Source organism: Achroia grisella, unplaced genomic scaffold, assembly GCF_030625045.1.
Source record: "Achroia grisella isolate CSIRO2021 unplaced genomic scaffold, CSIRO_AGI_Agris_v1 utg319, whole genome shotgun sequence".
Classification (NCBI taxonomy): domain Eukaryota; kingdom Metazoa; phylum Arthropoda; class Insecta; order Lepidoptera; family Pyralidae; genus Achroia; species Achroia grisella.
Window position 1 is genome coordinate 368,973 of NW_026712795.1, and position 13,860 is coordinate 382,832.

Genomic DNA, 13,860 nt, shown 5'->3' on the forward strand with positions numbered 1-13,860 from the left:
GAAAGTAGGGATGTTTGTTTCTCTTTCACGCAGAAAAACTACTGAACGGATTTTGATAAAACTTTACAGTAATATAGCTTATGAATAACACATAGGCTATATTTTATATGCAAATTTAACGCGGATGAAACCGCGGGCTTAGGTAGTAGGTACAATATAAAAATATAAACATAAGGAAGAAAAGTAATCGAAATACCGGAATGAATGAGCACATTGAATACTGGAGTGAGGTGACCACTCCGACGGCACATCACAGGAGCAAATCGTTGAAGTGCTGCACACACTCCAGCATCCAAGACCGTAACCAGTTTCCAGCTACTGTACATAAAATACGATGTTACAAAACTGAACAAATAGTGATACTAATTCTTACTTATATTAATATTATAAGTGCGAAATAACTAGCTCTATCTGTCTGCGTTTTGACGTCAAAATTACTGAACCGATTTAAATAGAATTTCGTACACAAATAGTCTAGACTCTGAGGAAGGACAGACTTTTTAATGCGATAAACCAGGTGAAAGGGCTTGAAAGGGGAGATGAAAGGTTGTACGGAAGTATCGTTATTTATAAAGCTAGTAGCTTGAAACTTATTTTTTAACTTTCGATTAAATATAAAAAATTAGACAATCGAAGTTTAAAAAAAAATAGGGGATAAATGTTTGTATGGAAATTCGTCAGTCGTCTCACTTAATCGCATTCCACAATGCTACTCTGTATCATAACGCAATGGACTATTGTAATATTATTTGTCTCTACTATCCTGTTTCGATGCAAATAATATATATATATAACAATATATTTACCACGCACAACCACATTGTGGAATCACCTTCCAACAATGGTATTTCCGAACCGATACGATATTGAAACCTTCAAAAAGAGAGCTTCTTCCTTTTTAAAAGGCCGACAACGTACTTGCAATTCTCCTGGTGTTGCGGGTGCTCATGGGCGACGGTAATCACTTGCCATCAGGTGAGCCGCATGCTCGTTTGTATATATATATATATAACAAAGTGCAATTTTATCCTCTAATTACGTTGATAAGCGCTGGCATTTCCCATTATTGATTATTGATTCACATTATAGTCGTCCATGTCATACGATTATTATGTAGAAAAACGTTATTTATTTGCCTATAATAGTTTTCATGATAAAGTGTTATCTACACTATACCATTGTTGGTTTTTTTTGTATCGTCACGTGCCGTTCAAGTCACGCGTTCGGTTCACGGAGCGACCTAATTTTTCATTTTCAATTTAGAATATTTTAGGCCGCCATTTTCTAAATTACCACCTGCTTTTGTGTGTATACGGGTAGCTTATAGTTTGTCACTTAGTACGATAATCATTGTATTCAGTGGTTTTTTCAGTTAATTACTTTAGGGGTTCATATTGGACTGGTTCATATGCCCATTTAAACAAACGAACAAATCTAATATATAAAAATCTAGTATCAGTGTTTCTTATCGAACTTCTTGTTGCTTGTTTGACTGATATTTATATATATTTTTTGTGTATATTTGAAGAAATATAAATGTTCCGGTTCACAGAGCGACCTAATTTTTCATTTTCAAATTTAGAAAATTTCAAGCCGCCATTTTCTAAATTACCACCCGCTTTTGTATACGTAGGTAATAGTTTGTCACTTAGTACAGTAATCATTGTATTCAGTGGTTTTTCAGTTAATTATTTTAGGGGTTCATATGCACATTTAAACCAACGAACGAATCGAATATATAAAAATCTCGTATCACAGTTTGTTATTAAACGCTTTCGAAATACTTGACCAATATATTTTTTCATGTATACTTGAATATAAATTTTTATTTTATTTTTTGTTGGTGTTATTTGAACCTACGACTTTTTTAATGTAAGCCAGAATAGTTTGTTTTCAACTTTCGTGTTTAATACACATTATTTAATCTGTTAACCGGGTGTTAACACGAATAATTGTATAGTAAATAAAGGTATTTACCTCTCTTGACGTTTCGTCTAGGTTGCACCACCAGGTAGATCGTGGCTACGGCTAGTGTCGTGACAGAGGTAATATTTATTTATCATATAATTATTTGTGTTAAGACTCGGTTAACAATGTAAGAAAGTTAGAATAATAAACCACTACACCACGAAGCTCTAAAATTCATTTATTTTAATAATTTATATGTATTGTACAAGCTGACGCATGGATCTCAATTTCGTCTGCATCACACTTACTTAACAATTATCGTTATATTTCGCCCAATTAACTTAATATCTTTTTAAATTATAGCCTATATGTTATTCTGATATATAAGCTATATTACTGTAAAGTTTCATCAAAATCCGTTCAGTAGCTTTTGCGTGAAAAAGTAACAAACATCCATACTCACAAACTTTCGCGTTTATAAAATTAAGTACTGGTAGGATATGATTACAATATAGTCGTTATATTGTGAACCTCGTGCTTTTTATACTTATTTCATCACATGACAACTAGGTAGCCTCTAGCGTAAAGAGAATACCAAAATTACATAATTTTCAGTTGTTTGATTACAGTATTCAATCGATAAAAGCTGAATATCTTATCAAGCATCAACACTGTGCCCAATACAATACTTAGTGTACTTCGACCCAACGAGTACTATTTTTGTGGATAATTCAACATAAACAAGGTTCTTGTCTATAGATATAATAATATTTATCTGAAGTAGGTATTACCTACGGTACCTACCTAACATAAGGCGCCTTAAATTACGTCATACCTACTTTAAGAGGGGCGACAGTGTGACTTGTGAGATGGGTATAAATTTCGTGACGTCATATTTCAAATCTATTAGATTTAAGGAATGAAATACGATATTTGAACTATTAAGGAATAACTTTAATAAAATCACAAACAGGTGTGAGTAAATATAATTTAATCTTGATTTTATCACAGTCGCATGTAAGACATAACTGTTACTTAACAACAAGAACACTAATTGTAAATTTATGTCTAATATATAGTATAATATATAGTTGGCCCTTAAAGAGCAAATTTGATTTTCTTTTGCAATACATGAAATCTAAAAATCTTTTACATCAATTAAAAGAAAAACTTTCAATGGAACGAGTAACATGCCTATATGATTTTCTAAACAATAAAATATTTCATGATGATTATTTTCTAAATAATAATTTACGGTCACAACAATAATTCTATTACAATTAATAATTTGACTCTCTTTCACATTCCGTCTCATTCAGACCATTCACCCTTCAATACTTCATACTTTCATCCATCTTACATCTATTTAATATTCTGTTCCAGATAACATGTCTCGCCAAACAGTTGGACATGTCGGAACGGCAAGTGGAGCGGTGGTGGCGCCTCCGTCGCAGTCAGGACAAGCCATCCACCCTGGTGAAGTTCTGCGAGAACGCGTGGAGGTGTACATTCTACCTGTTCAACTTCTCTTACGGTCTCTTCATACTCTGGGACAAGGACTGGCTGTGGAACATCGATTATTGCTATATAGGATACCCTCATCAGGTTAGTATAAAAAATACTGTAATGAGCAAATATTATAAGGGTGGTGCTTGATAGGCAAATGATAGACACGACATTTGAGTGTATACTGAATCGTTTATTATTATAATCAATGCGTATATACTACTTACTTACTAAGTACATTCATCCTTACATCTCTCCGGTAAGAATTAACATTACGATGCCCATTATGTGACTATTTTAGCTCCTATTGTAAACACTCAAGTTGTTAAAAACAAAACCAAGATTTTGCAGGTTAAAAAATGAGATACAGCAAATAAATTACAAGGTTTTTTATGAATGATAATGGATTGGTGCACTCGCCAGTGCTAATGGTATGGGGCACCAATGGACAATAAGATGAACATGAGGTCAGGTCAGTTAGACCATCGTGACAAATTCATCAGGAATTTATCATGATTGTTTCCAGTATGACCGTGTGGAAGTCAATCTAACGTAGTATATTATATATTGTAGTTAGTATAACATAGATTAGTAGATTCAGATTCTGCATAAAAAAATACATAGAACCCAAAATTGTCACCCTTCTACCATCAACCCCCATTTTTTAATAGCGACATTAATTATATGGCAAAAATTTGCTGGGACTGTACTTGGTTGGCGCTGTTTTAGGGTCGCTACACTGCCCTAGTGATGATGGTAGAATAGCGCTTAAAACTTATTGATGTTACTAAATATGTTTACATATTAGGCAACTATAACTTAACGATCCAGGCGTCGTCTCTCAGCGCACAATAAAGATAAAACGTTCATATAATTTGTATGATAGGTACATTCCATTCAATCACAGTTGTGGATGTCAAAATGTTTACAAGCGACCTTCAATGAAATTGTTGCTGTACTTAACGAAAATGGGTCGACTGTAATGTTTAATTGTCGTACATAGAGTTTTTTTATGTAGCTTGAATGCCAAACAAGCCGGTGTCTCATGAGGCCAGGCCAAAGAAGACATTAGTTTAGTCGACGGTTATCACTTACCATCAGTCGTCACTTGTACCATCAGCTGATGATATTAACAAATGCTGATGGTATTAAACAAAACTGCCATCAGTAGATGAAAAGAGTAAGTGACGACTGATGGTAAGTGGTAACCGTCGCCTAAACTCATGTCTTCTTTGGCCTGGGCTTCTAGGGGCTGGTCTGCTCTAATAACTGTGACTGATTTATTTTGTTACTCAAGTAACTATTCGTTTATTTATCAGCTTTGCTATTTGGCAGTTTGTATTCAAACAAAATTATTTAAAGGAATATTTTCTGAGCAACATATACATATTTCAAAGAACAAAACGCAAGTTTCTTGCTCGTTCCTCTTGTGATGAGACAGCTTTCGAAGGTGCGGTAGAATAAAAAAAATAGGTATGACTATTAAATAATTTTCTTTTCTATTCTATTCTTGATAGTTGTCCGATTTAAGTTTATTTGAATAAAAAATTTTTTATTCTATTCTATTCCTGATATTTGTCCGACTTTATAGAACTGGCTATTGTCTCGTAATGGAGTGCAAGACTTAGTTTATTTAAACAAGGATTACTTATATTGCCTTGTGGTTTTGCTATATGATACCGGATTAGGTTTCTGATACAGACGTGTGGCTTTACAATGATGTGGATTATGTGTACATGTTTTGTATCTTACGTATTAAGGTCATTCCGCCTTGAGCCTTGGCGTATGGAGACTTGTAAGTTAGGTTAAAAACATATATTCTTTATTGGACTTTAAATACATTATTTAGGTATGTTCAATTAGAAATGATGTTTACAAAGGAAGATTTATCTTTAAAAGATATCTCATATAGTTTTGTTATACTACGTAGGTATCATATTTTTTTTTATGGTTGATAATGGAATAGTGCACCCGCGCTAACGGTTTACGCTGGCGGGAAACCAGTGGAGGATGATAAGATGAGCATGAGGTCTGGTCAGTTCACCCATCGTGGCAAATTCAACAGAAATTTAACACGATGGTTTCCAGGGGGTACCGCGTGGAGGTCAAACTGATGGTATATTGCTAGCAGTGGGGTTATTAATCCACATTACTAACAACCCCTTCCTTATTAGTGCAAGCATACGACCCGTCTAATAGTAAACGGTTACCGTAGCCAGTCAACCAGTTGAGTGGGTTAAAATGTGCACAAAATTATTAATTTAAAAAAATAATGAATGTGAACGCGAATAATTTGTATATGACTCATATGGTTTAAAAAAATGTTGATTACTCAAAGAATCATTGAAAAGGTTCAGTTTTGAGGAATATAACTAGTATTGCATAACACAAAAAATGGGAGTTATTATGGATTGCTTGTAACAAAACTTCCTAAACGGCTTAACAGATTCGTATGAAATTTTGTTTGTATATTCAGTAGGTCTGAGAATAGAACATAAACTATTTTTCATTTCCCTAAATAACAAGCATGGTAGTGAACCATTAAATAATTATGATTAATTCATATGGCAAAACGTTTGTTGGGTCATTTAGTCATAAATAAGCATTTCCTCAGGGTATAACGGAAATATATGTATATTGTATAAATTTCAGGGTATAACAGGCGACGTGTGGTGGTACTACATGATATCATCAGCATTCTACTGGGCTCTAACCATGTCCCAGTTCTGGGATGTGCGCCGTAAGGACTTCTGGCAGATGTTCGTCCACCATTTCGCCACAATCGCATTACTCTCCTTCAGCTGGGTGTGCAATCTGCACAGGATTGGGACGCTGGTGCTGTTGAGTCATGACTGTGCAGATATAGCATTGGAGGTGAGTTTAAGACAATATGTTTTAAACAATCAATGTTATTATTTATATTATTTTATTTAATTCCGCTACGATTAGTATCCGTGCACAAATATTCAGTCCGAAAAACTTGGTCAGGTTTCCGTTTTGGAAGCGTATGAGTTCTTGACAAAATGTTTTAAACAATTAATTACTAATTAATTAATAATATTTTATTTTATTTCTCTACCAGCAGTATCTGTGAGTACAAGTAACTTAATAACGGATATTTTTGTGTCGGGAGACCATAATGTTTTTAATTCTATTTTTTTATAATAATAATAATGTATTTATTATCAGGCTTAATTGCCCACTTTGTTAGTATTACAGATTTCTTATAATTAATGTTAGTACGTACAGACTACAGACACAAAATACACACACAAAAATAATAATAATACAAATAATATCAAAAATTAATATTAAATTAAGTTAAAATATAAATTAAAATACATTCACATATAAATATAAAAATCAGTATAAAAATCACCGCTGTACCATTCCATTAGAAATAGTACAGCAGTGATTAACATACGCACAGTCCAGCCTGCCCGCAATCATGCTCAGGATGCTGTTGGTACTGGCACGTACCCTCCGCACCAGGGATGCGCATCTTTTCATTATTCTTATTATAGTTATAGTTTTTTTTATTAATCTTCACATATTTCTAGCGGTTTTATTATTGTTAATAATAAATATATCTTAATCATTCTGTATATCTTTTCATTTCAGGCTGCTAAAGCTGCGAAGTATGCTAACTATCAGAAGCTGTGTGACGCCATATTTACGGTCTTCATAGTATTATGGCTCATAACACGCCTGGGGGTGTATCCGTTTTATATAATTTGGAGGTGAGTTTTCTAATTTTAATATTATTATATATAATATACACCTAATCATATTAATAATAACAATAGTTAACCAGAACAATTCACACAGCGCCATCTAGGCGCAAGTTAAACAGAAGTGGTATTGTGGGTAAGTACTTGATCAAACAATCATACTCATGAATACAAATGCTTGTACCGTGCGAGGAATTGAACCCACGACCATCGATAGCAAGGCGGTGTGCTAAACCGCTAGACCACCAAGGCCGTCGAATAAAGTTAATTATTAGATATGAAGTAATAATATAAGTATATTCTCTACAACGTCAATAATTTCCATGCTAAATTAATACAACACATCTTTAACCTATAAAAAAGGTAATATATTGTAGATAAATATTTTATTATTTATATTGTATAATATAACTATATTAATATAAAGTTGTACTGTATATCTACGTTACTTCTCTGCAATTAGAGGTGTTACTGATCAGACGTGTTTTGTTACCAACCGTGTGTCAAGTGTTCTTTTTTAATTTTTCAGTACAACGGTCCGCGCTCCAATGCTTCTGCCAATGAGTCCAACATATTATATATTTAATTCGTTACTGTGTCTGCTGTTGGTCCTGCATTTGATATGGACGTGGCTTATACTACAAGTCGCCTATAGGGCGATCTATGCTGGACAGGTACAATATTATCATTTATAATTAATATCAATTAGATTATAATCATCAGCCGATTGCAGTCCACTGCTGGACATAGGCCTCTCCTAAGGCATTCCACTGGGCACGATCTTTACCCATCTCGTCCAGTTATTACCCGCAAAGTTATTTGAATAAAACGTAGTAAATAATAAAACGGTAATGGAAAATCCGGTAACAAACCGTTTCCGGATTTTCTATTACCGGAGCGGTCAGAAATGTAAAACGGCCAAAATGATTTTGTATCGGCAAGATATGAACTTACGACCTTTTGGTCTAGTAAACCACTAGGCCATGGCCATAATAATAATCGTTCTAAAATTATAAATGTGAAAGTTTGTATGTTTGTTACTCAATCACACTTAAATGGCTAAATGCACTGAAATGTAATTTTATAGACGAATAGATCATATCCTGGGCAGAGGAAGACCGAAAAAGAGATGGATGGACTGTGTGAAAGATGATATAGTAAGAAAGGGAGTAAATAATGAGATGACTGCGAACAGAGATGAATGGGAGAGAAAAAAGTATTGTGCGGACCCAAAAAAATGGGATAAGGAAGAAGCAGATGATGTCGAATAGATCATATCATAGATTAATATTTAGGTGCTGTTGGAAATACTTCTTTCTTTGTTACGCTTTTACATTTTCTAATTCGGAGGGCTAATGTGTTATGACTCCGTAACTGTAATTTCATTATCATATCTCAATGACACTGCTACAATAAAGCTGCTTTGCTGCTGACTAAAATTAGTGATTCAGTAGCCCCGCAGACGAACAAAGTCAACCTCTGGAAAAGATTTGGAGAGTGCTAATATTTAAAATTATACTAGCTACTCGCCCCTGCTTCGCACAGGTGTACATGTATAATATAATAAACCTTCCTCTTGAATCACTCTTCTTATTAAAAAAAAACCGCTTAAAAACTCTGTTGCGTAGTTTTAAAGTTTTTCATGTATTGGGACGGACAGACAGCGACAGCGGCTTTGTTTTATACTATGTAATGATGGACCATAAAGTTTCTCGAAGGAAGAAATAATTAAAACAAACATTATCTCTACAGTCAGGCATATAATTATAAATCCTTTCTGTTCATAAATGTGAGGAAATAAGTATCTAATTGGATGTTACTACCAGTGAAATGACCTAAAACACAGGTAGGGTCGCATTCTAGTGTGTTAATAAATTCTTGTTTACAGATGGAAGGCGACATCAGGAGCTCCAGCTCCGATATTAGTGATAGTTCCCATTCCAACCACAGTACACCCAACCGCATCAATAATAAAAAGTAAGTACACCAAGAAATTATTCAATTCAATTTATTTACTGGAATAAATGTAGATATTGGTCTTAAAGATAGAAATCTAAAAAGTATACCAAGGCAATATTCAATTCAAGTCAATTCGTTTATTAGAACATGTATACCAAGAAGAACATGTAGGACCGATATCCACTGGTCTTAAAGATCAAAATCTAATTCAAAACAACCTGAAAATGTAAGTCGAAATTACTCATTGAAGGCTTAAGTAGCCGTTTGCCTATTATTAAAGTTAATTGTCATTGTCCTCTGCTAATCAGCCATTAGCTGTCTCTAAGTAGGATATTTTTTAAATCTACACTATGGTCTTAGGTCTTAATAAAACAATATTAATTTTGTAATAATATGGTTATGTTATTACAAAATTAATATTGTTTTATTTATTTTTTTAATTACATTATTAGCATGACAATTACAGTATGAGTCTAAATGAAATTTGAATAATAATAAAAATTTGTAACTCAAAATTGTCATTGAGGAATAGAAATTTATATTTATTATTATATTTATTTGAATATAAATTTTAAAGAAAGTAATATAAATAAGGGAATTAAGAAAATAATATGTGAAGTAGCGCCATCTAGTCTGAAATGAAGTAAACTTTTATAGTAAATACTAAGGACGGTTTTATTTCAATTAATATAGTTAGAAGTTGTCTATAAAATGTACATAGAGAGAAAAATAATTCACAACGAGTTAACATAATGAAGGAGTTCACAACCGAGTATTATGATTTATCCCTAATTTTATGAAATTTGAAAAGTCTTCTATCATCTTAGCAGTTATTCTCAGTTCGAAACTATTTTTCAAAATTAAGGATCAACGAACAATGAAGAAGCAATGATGACATTTGTTCCCCCCTGTAAAAAGGGGAACAATGTCTTTAAGTTAATTATTGGTGAATTCACCATGATATGTTAGTTAGCATGACTTAATTCTCGTCTTATGCTGAATTGCAGCAGTGAAAGATGTTCACTGCTGCAATTCAGCATACCATCCCATATTTAAAAAAAAACTGTCGCTTAACGACTACACTTTGTTTTATCATAAGTGTCTGTGATACATAGATCTTATAAGAATATACCTAGAATTTTTTTATTATATTTTAACAATTACAAAATATTTCTTATTTTTTTCAGGGACACATAGGGTCGGGCCTACGAAGCAGGGCCAAGGATCGTCTCGAGGCCTCGCACAAGTTCCATAGCTTACACGCTCGCTTGAAGGCACCGCGTCCACACGGCCCAAGGTTCGAACTCTGTGAAGTGACAGTGATTTTAGTGGCAAACTGTTTTGAGTTAGAAAATGTGTTCATTGTTATACCAAGTACAGTGTTGTGACTAGAACAGCGTCGAGTTCGTCTTCTGAATCGTATGTATGATTATTTATTGAGCTATGTCTATCATTGTATGAGAGGCTTGAAGAAATTGCAACTAGAATGATTTTGGGTCTTAAGCATATTGGAATTTAGTCTATTTTTTAATCAACATAAACCTCATTATTTTAATGCAGGTGTCAGCAATCTTTTTAGTCGGATGAGACAAAAATTGCAGTATACTAAATCTCCCAGTTTTTTAAATTATTTATGATATTTTAAATTATTGATTATATAATAATAATGTTATTTTTTAAATATTTTGCATATGAGCTACATAAGTTGCAATATTACATAAAAAGAGCTGATAACTTTGCCGACACCTGATTATATATGAGCCTCGACATACTCACCATTCACATAATATAATATATAATCATCGATATAGTTATAAAGAACCATCACTTAATTATGATAATAATTAAGGGTTGCGCAAACGAGAGGTTTCACTGGTTGTAGATTATCGTAAGATATAATACAGACATGCTTCAACAACTTATATTTGTATAGGGTTGTCACAAATGTGAGTTTCGTAGTCTATGGACAATGTCTTCGTGTGGTGGTGTAATGTGTTTTTGTTTATCACTTTTTTATTATAACTTGAATTACGTGATTGGCAAGTTTATTAGAAATAAGACTAAAAAGGCGGGCACTGCACTCGTGTTTGTGCGTATAGGGTTGTCACAAAAGGGACTTTAACAGTCTAAGGAGAAAGTCTGCGTCTGCGCATTTCTTTTAGTTTCTTATTATTATACTATAAATTTAATAAAGTGATACATGCTTGTGTGTGGCATTTATCAGAAATATATTAAGAGTCGGGCTTGAGTAGCAATTTAATTAAGAGATTCTATTAAAAAGTTATTTATTTTCTATGTTTAGTTGTTTAAAAAATATAACGCAGGCCTAATACTAAACTGCATTAACTCAAAAAATGCAAACTTTGGAAAATATACTTTAAATTTGAACTTTTAAAGTTGATTTTCCAGAATTTTAGATTTTATCTTAATGCAGTTTTAATATTAAGTTAGCTATATTGTCGGTTACAAGACAATTTGTTAATTAAAAGAAATAACTTATATTCTACGATTACAATATCATTTAGTTATACATTCACGGAATGGTTTAGAAATAATAATGTAAAAACTATTCTCAAATTATTGAAAATGAACAGTACCAAAGGCGATTAAATATCGCATTAAATTAATATCTACAAGGTATTTTGGCGATCTTAAATTAACTTAAAATGAGTATACAGGCTTTGATAGTTGCTAAAAGGGACATCAAACAGCAAAATATACCTACTTATTTTTGATTGACAGCTGCCACCCAAAGAATTTTGTGCTTATTATAAATATGTAAGTTCACTTTAAAAGAGGCCTATTAAATAATACTTTCTCACCCTCCTAGATATAATTAAATATTTATTTACATTTAATTTATTATTATTAATAAAATAGGAACAATGAAAACTGATTCCTGCATATATAAATTGTTTTACAAAAATGATTTCGCGGCGTTATCTTATGAAATTATATATATATATATATATATAGATAATATAAAGCAAATATACTTATTATATTCCAAATAATATGTTAGTTATTTTTGTTAAAGTTACAATTTATGTGGTTCCACATAATATTAGCAACAAAAAAAAAGTTATAATTAAAAAAATATATAAGTGCATTTGTTGATAATTTTGAAAGCATATAACTATTGTTAACTAACTACTATAATTTATGCATAAATGTTTATATTATTTATTAAATTAATGTCTCGAAATGGCAACTCTATAAGTACAATATTTTATCCGGGACCACATTTTGGGAGCATTCTTTTTAATCTAAGTATTGGCATTACCAAAAAGTTATTTTGTTTCTATAGTATATGACACGTTGTGTTTTTTGTTTATAATTTAAATTTAGAATTACCGGTGATGATTTTGTTCGTAAATTATATTTTCATCACTATTTAATTTTAAGTACAGCCAGTAACAAAATGTGCACAAACAATATGTTTATTGTTTATGATTAATATAAAATACATTTTATTGGTATTGTTGTACTTTATTATAAATGTAGATGTCTATGGTTATATTTGTTTAGCCTTAGACAGTAATATAAAATATATAAAAAATGAATAATTTTCTTCAAGTTGAAGTATATTATGTTGAATTTGAGAGTTTATCACTTTGCTTCGCTATATGAGTATTTTTTGTTATTGTTTGTTTTAAAAGTATTTTTTAGATCCTTTAAGACACCCGTCCATTGGTACTTGATGTAAAGACTCCATTTATAGTTTTTTTTATATTACTTATTCAGTCACAATATTCATAATATTAAAATCGATGTTTTCTTAATATCGATTATACTTATTAACTAAGTATAATCGATAATGTTAGTGATTATCACTAATATTAGTGTTGTACTGTATATATATTTCATTCATAATAAACTAACTTCGTTTTTTAACATTTTTTTTGGAAAACATATATTTACCATTAAAATATCTTTTACTTAAATGCTTTCCATAGGTACAGTAAATAAATAGTATTGTGAAAACCAGAAATGACTAAACTAAAATTATTGAGTACATCTAAATAGTATTGAATTTCTATTCTCGTCAATCTTTTATACAGAATCTGTGGCAATCATGAATGTAGGTGGGGAAGTAAACAGAGGATTGGGTTACTGTATCTTATGGGAAAGATATATTTATGCTGATGCTGAATAATAAGTGGCATTACAAAAAAAAAAATTGGAATTCGTCTAGGAGTTAATATTTAAGTTTGATATTTTTTTTAGTTATTGCATTCGTTAAGCGTGCGGTGTGTAAAAACCGTGATACAAATAACCATTCCGCCTTAAGTTTTCAACCAACTTCAAAAACAAGTTTTTTTCCTGCCCTGTTTTCGGTTTTGCACTAGTAGTAACAGAAAAAATCTTTTTCATTTATGACATTAGTAGGTATGACTAATGATATAGGACTAGTGGGTTTCAAACATTATTGTTAAAAGTAAATGGGTTAATAAAATAAATTTTATACTTTAAATTCTATTTTAAATTACAAGATAATTTTTAAATTCATTATTAAAATACGCTATATGTGTGAGAATTAGTGATTTCTTATAATATTTCAACATGACATTTTAATTTTATTGTGTTTAATAAAAAAATAGTCACCTACTGAAATTAAATATGTCATAAGTATAGACATCATCGCTATTGGGTAAATTCATATATGAACTGCTATGATTTGCATTTTTTGCTAAGTTAATTTTTTTCCAAAGTCGCAATTTTTTTTTACATAAATAGATATTTGTTTATATAATGA

General features: G+C 31.7%; 1 protein-coding gene across 1 annotated transcript in view; it reads left to right on the forward strand.

Annotated features, from left to right (window-relative positions):
• LOC131843564 (ceramide synthase 6-like) overlaps positions 1-9,126 on the forward strand; it is a 46,070-nt gene extending 36,944 nt beyond the window's left edge. Inside the window, exons 3-7 of the mRNA XM_059192238.1 lie at positions 3,292-3,513; positions 6,067-6,288; positions 7,036-7,154; positions 7,675-7,819; positions 9,034-9,126. Coding sequence (XP_059048221.1) covers positions 3,292-3,513; positions 6,067-6,288; positions 7,036-7,154; positions 7,675-7,819; positions 9,034-9,126 — 801 coding nt within the window. The remainder of the gene's footprint in view (positions 1-3,291; positions 3,514-6,066; positions 6,289-7,035; positions 7,155-7,674; positions 7,820-9,033) is intronic.
• Positions 9,127-13,860: the final 4,734 nt, after the last annotated feature.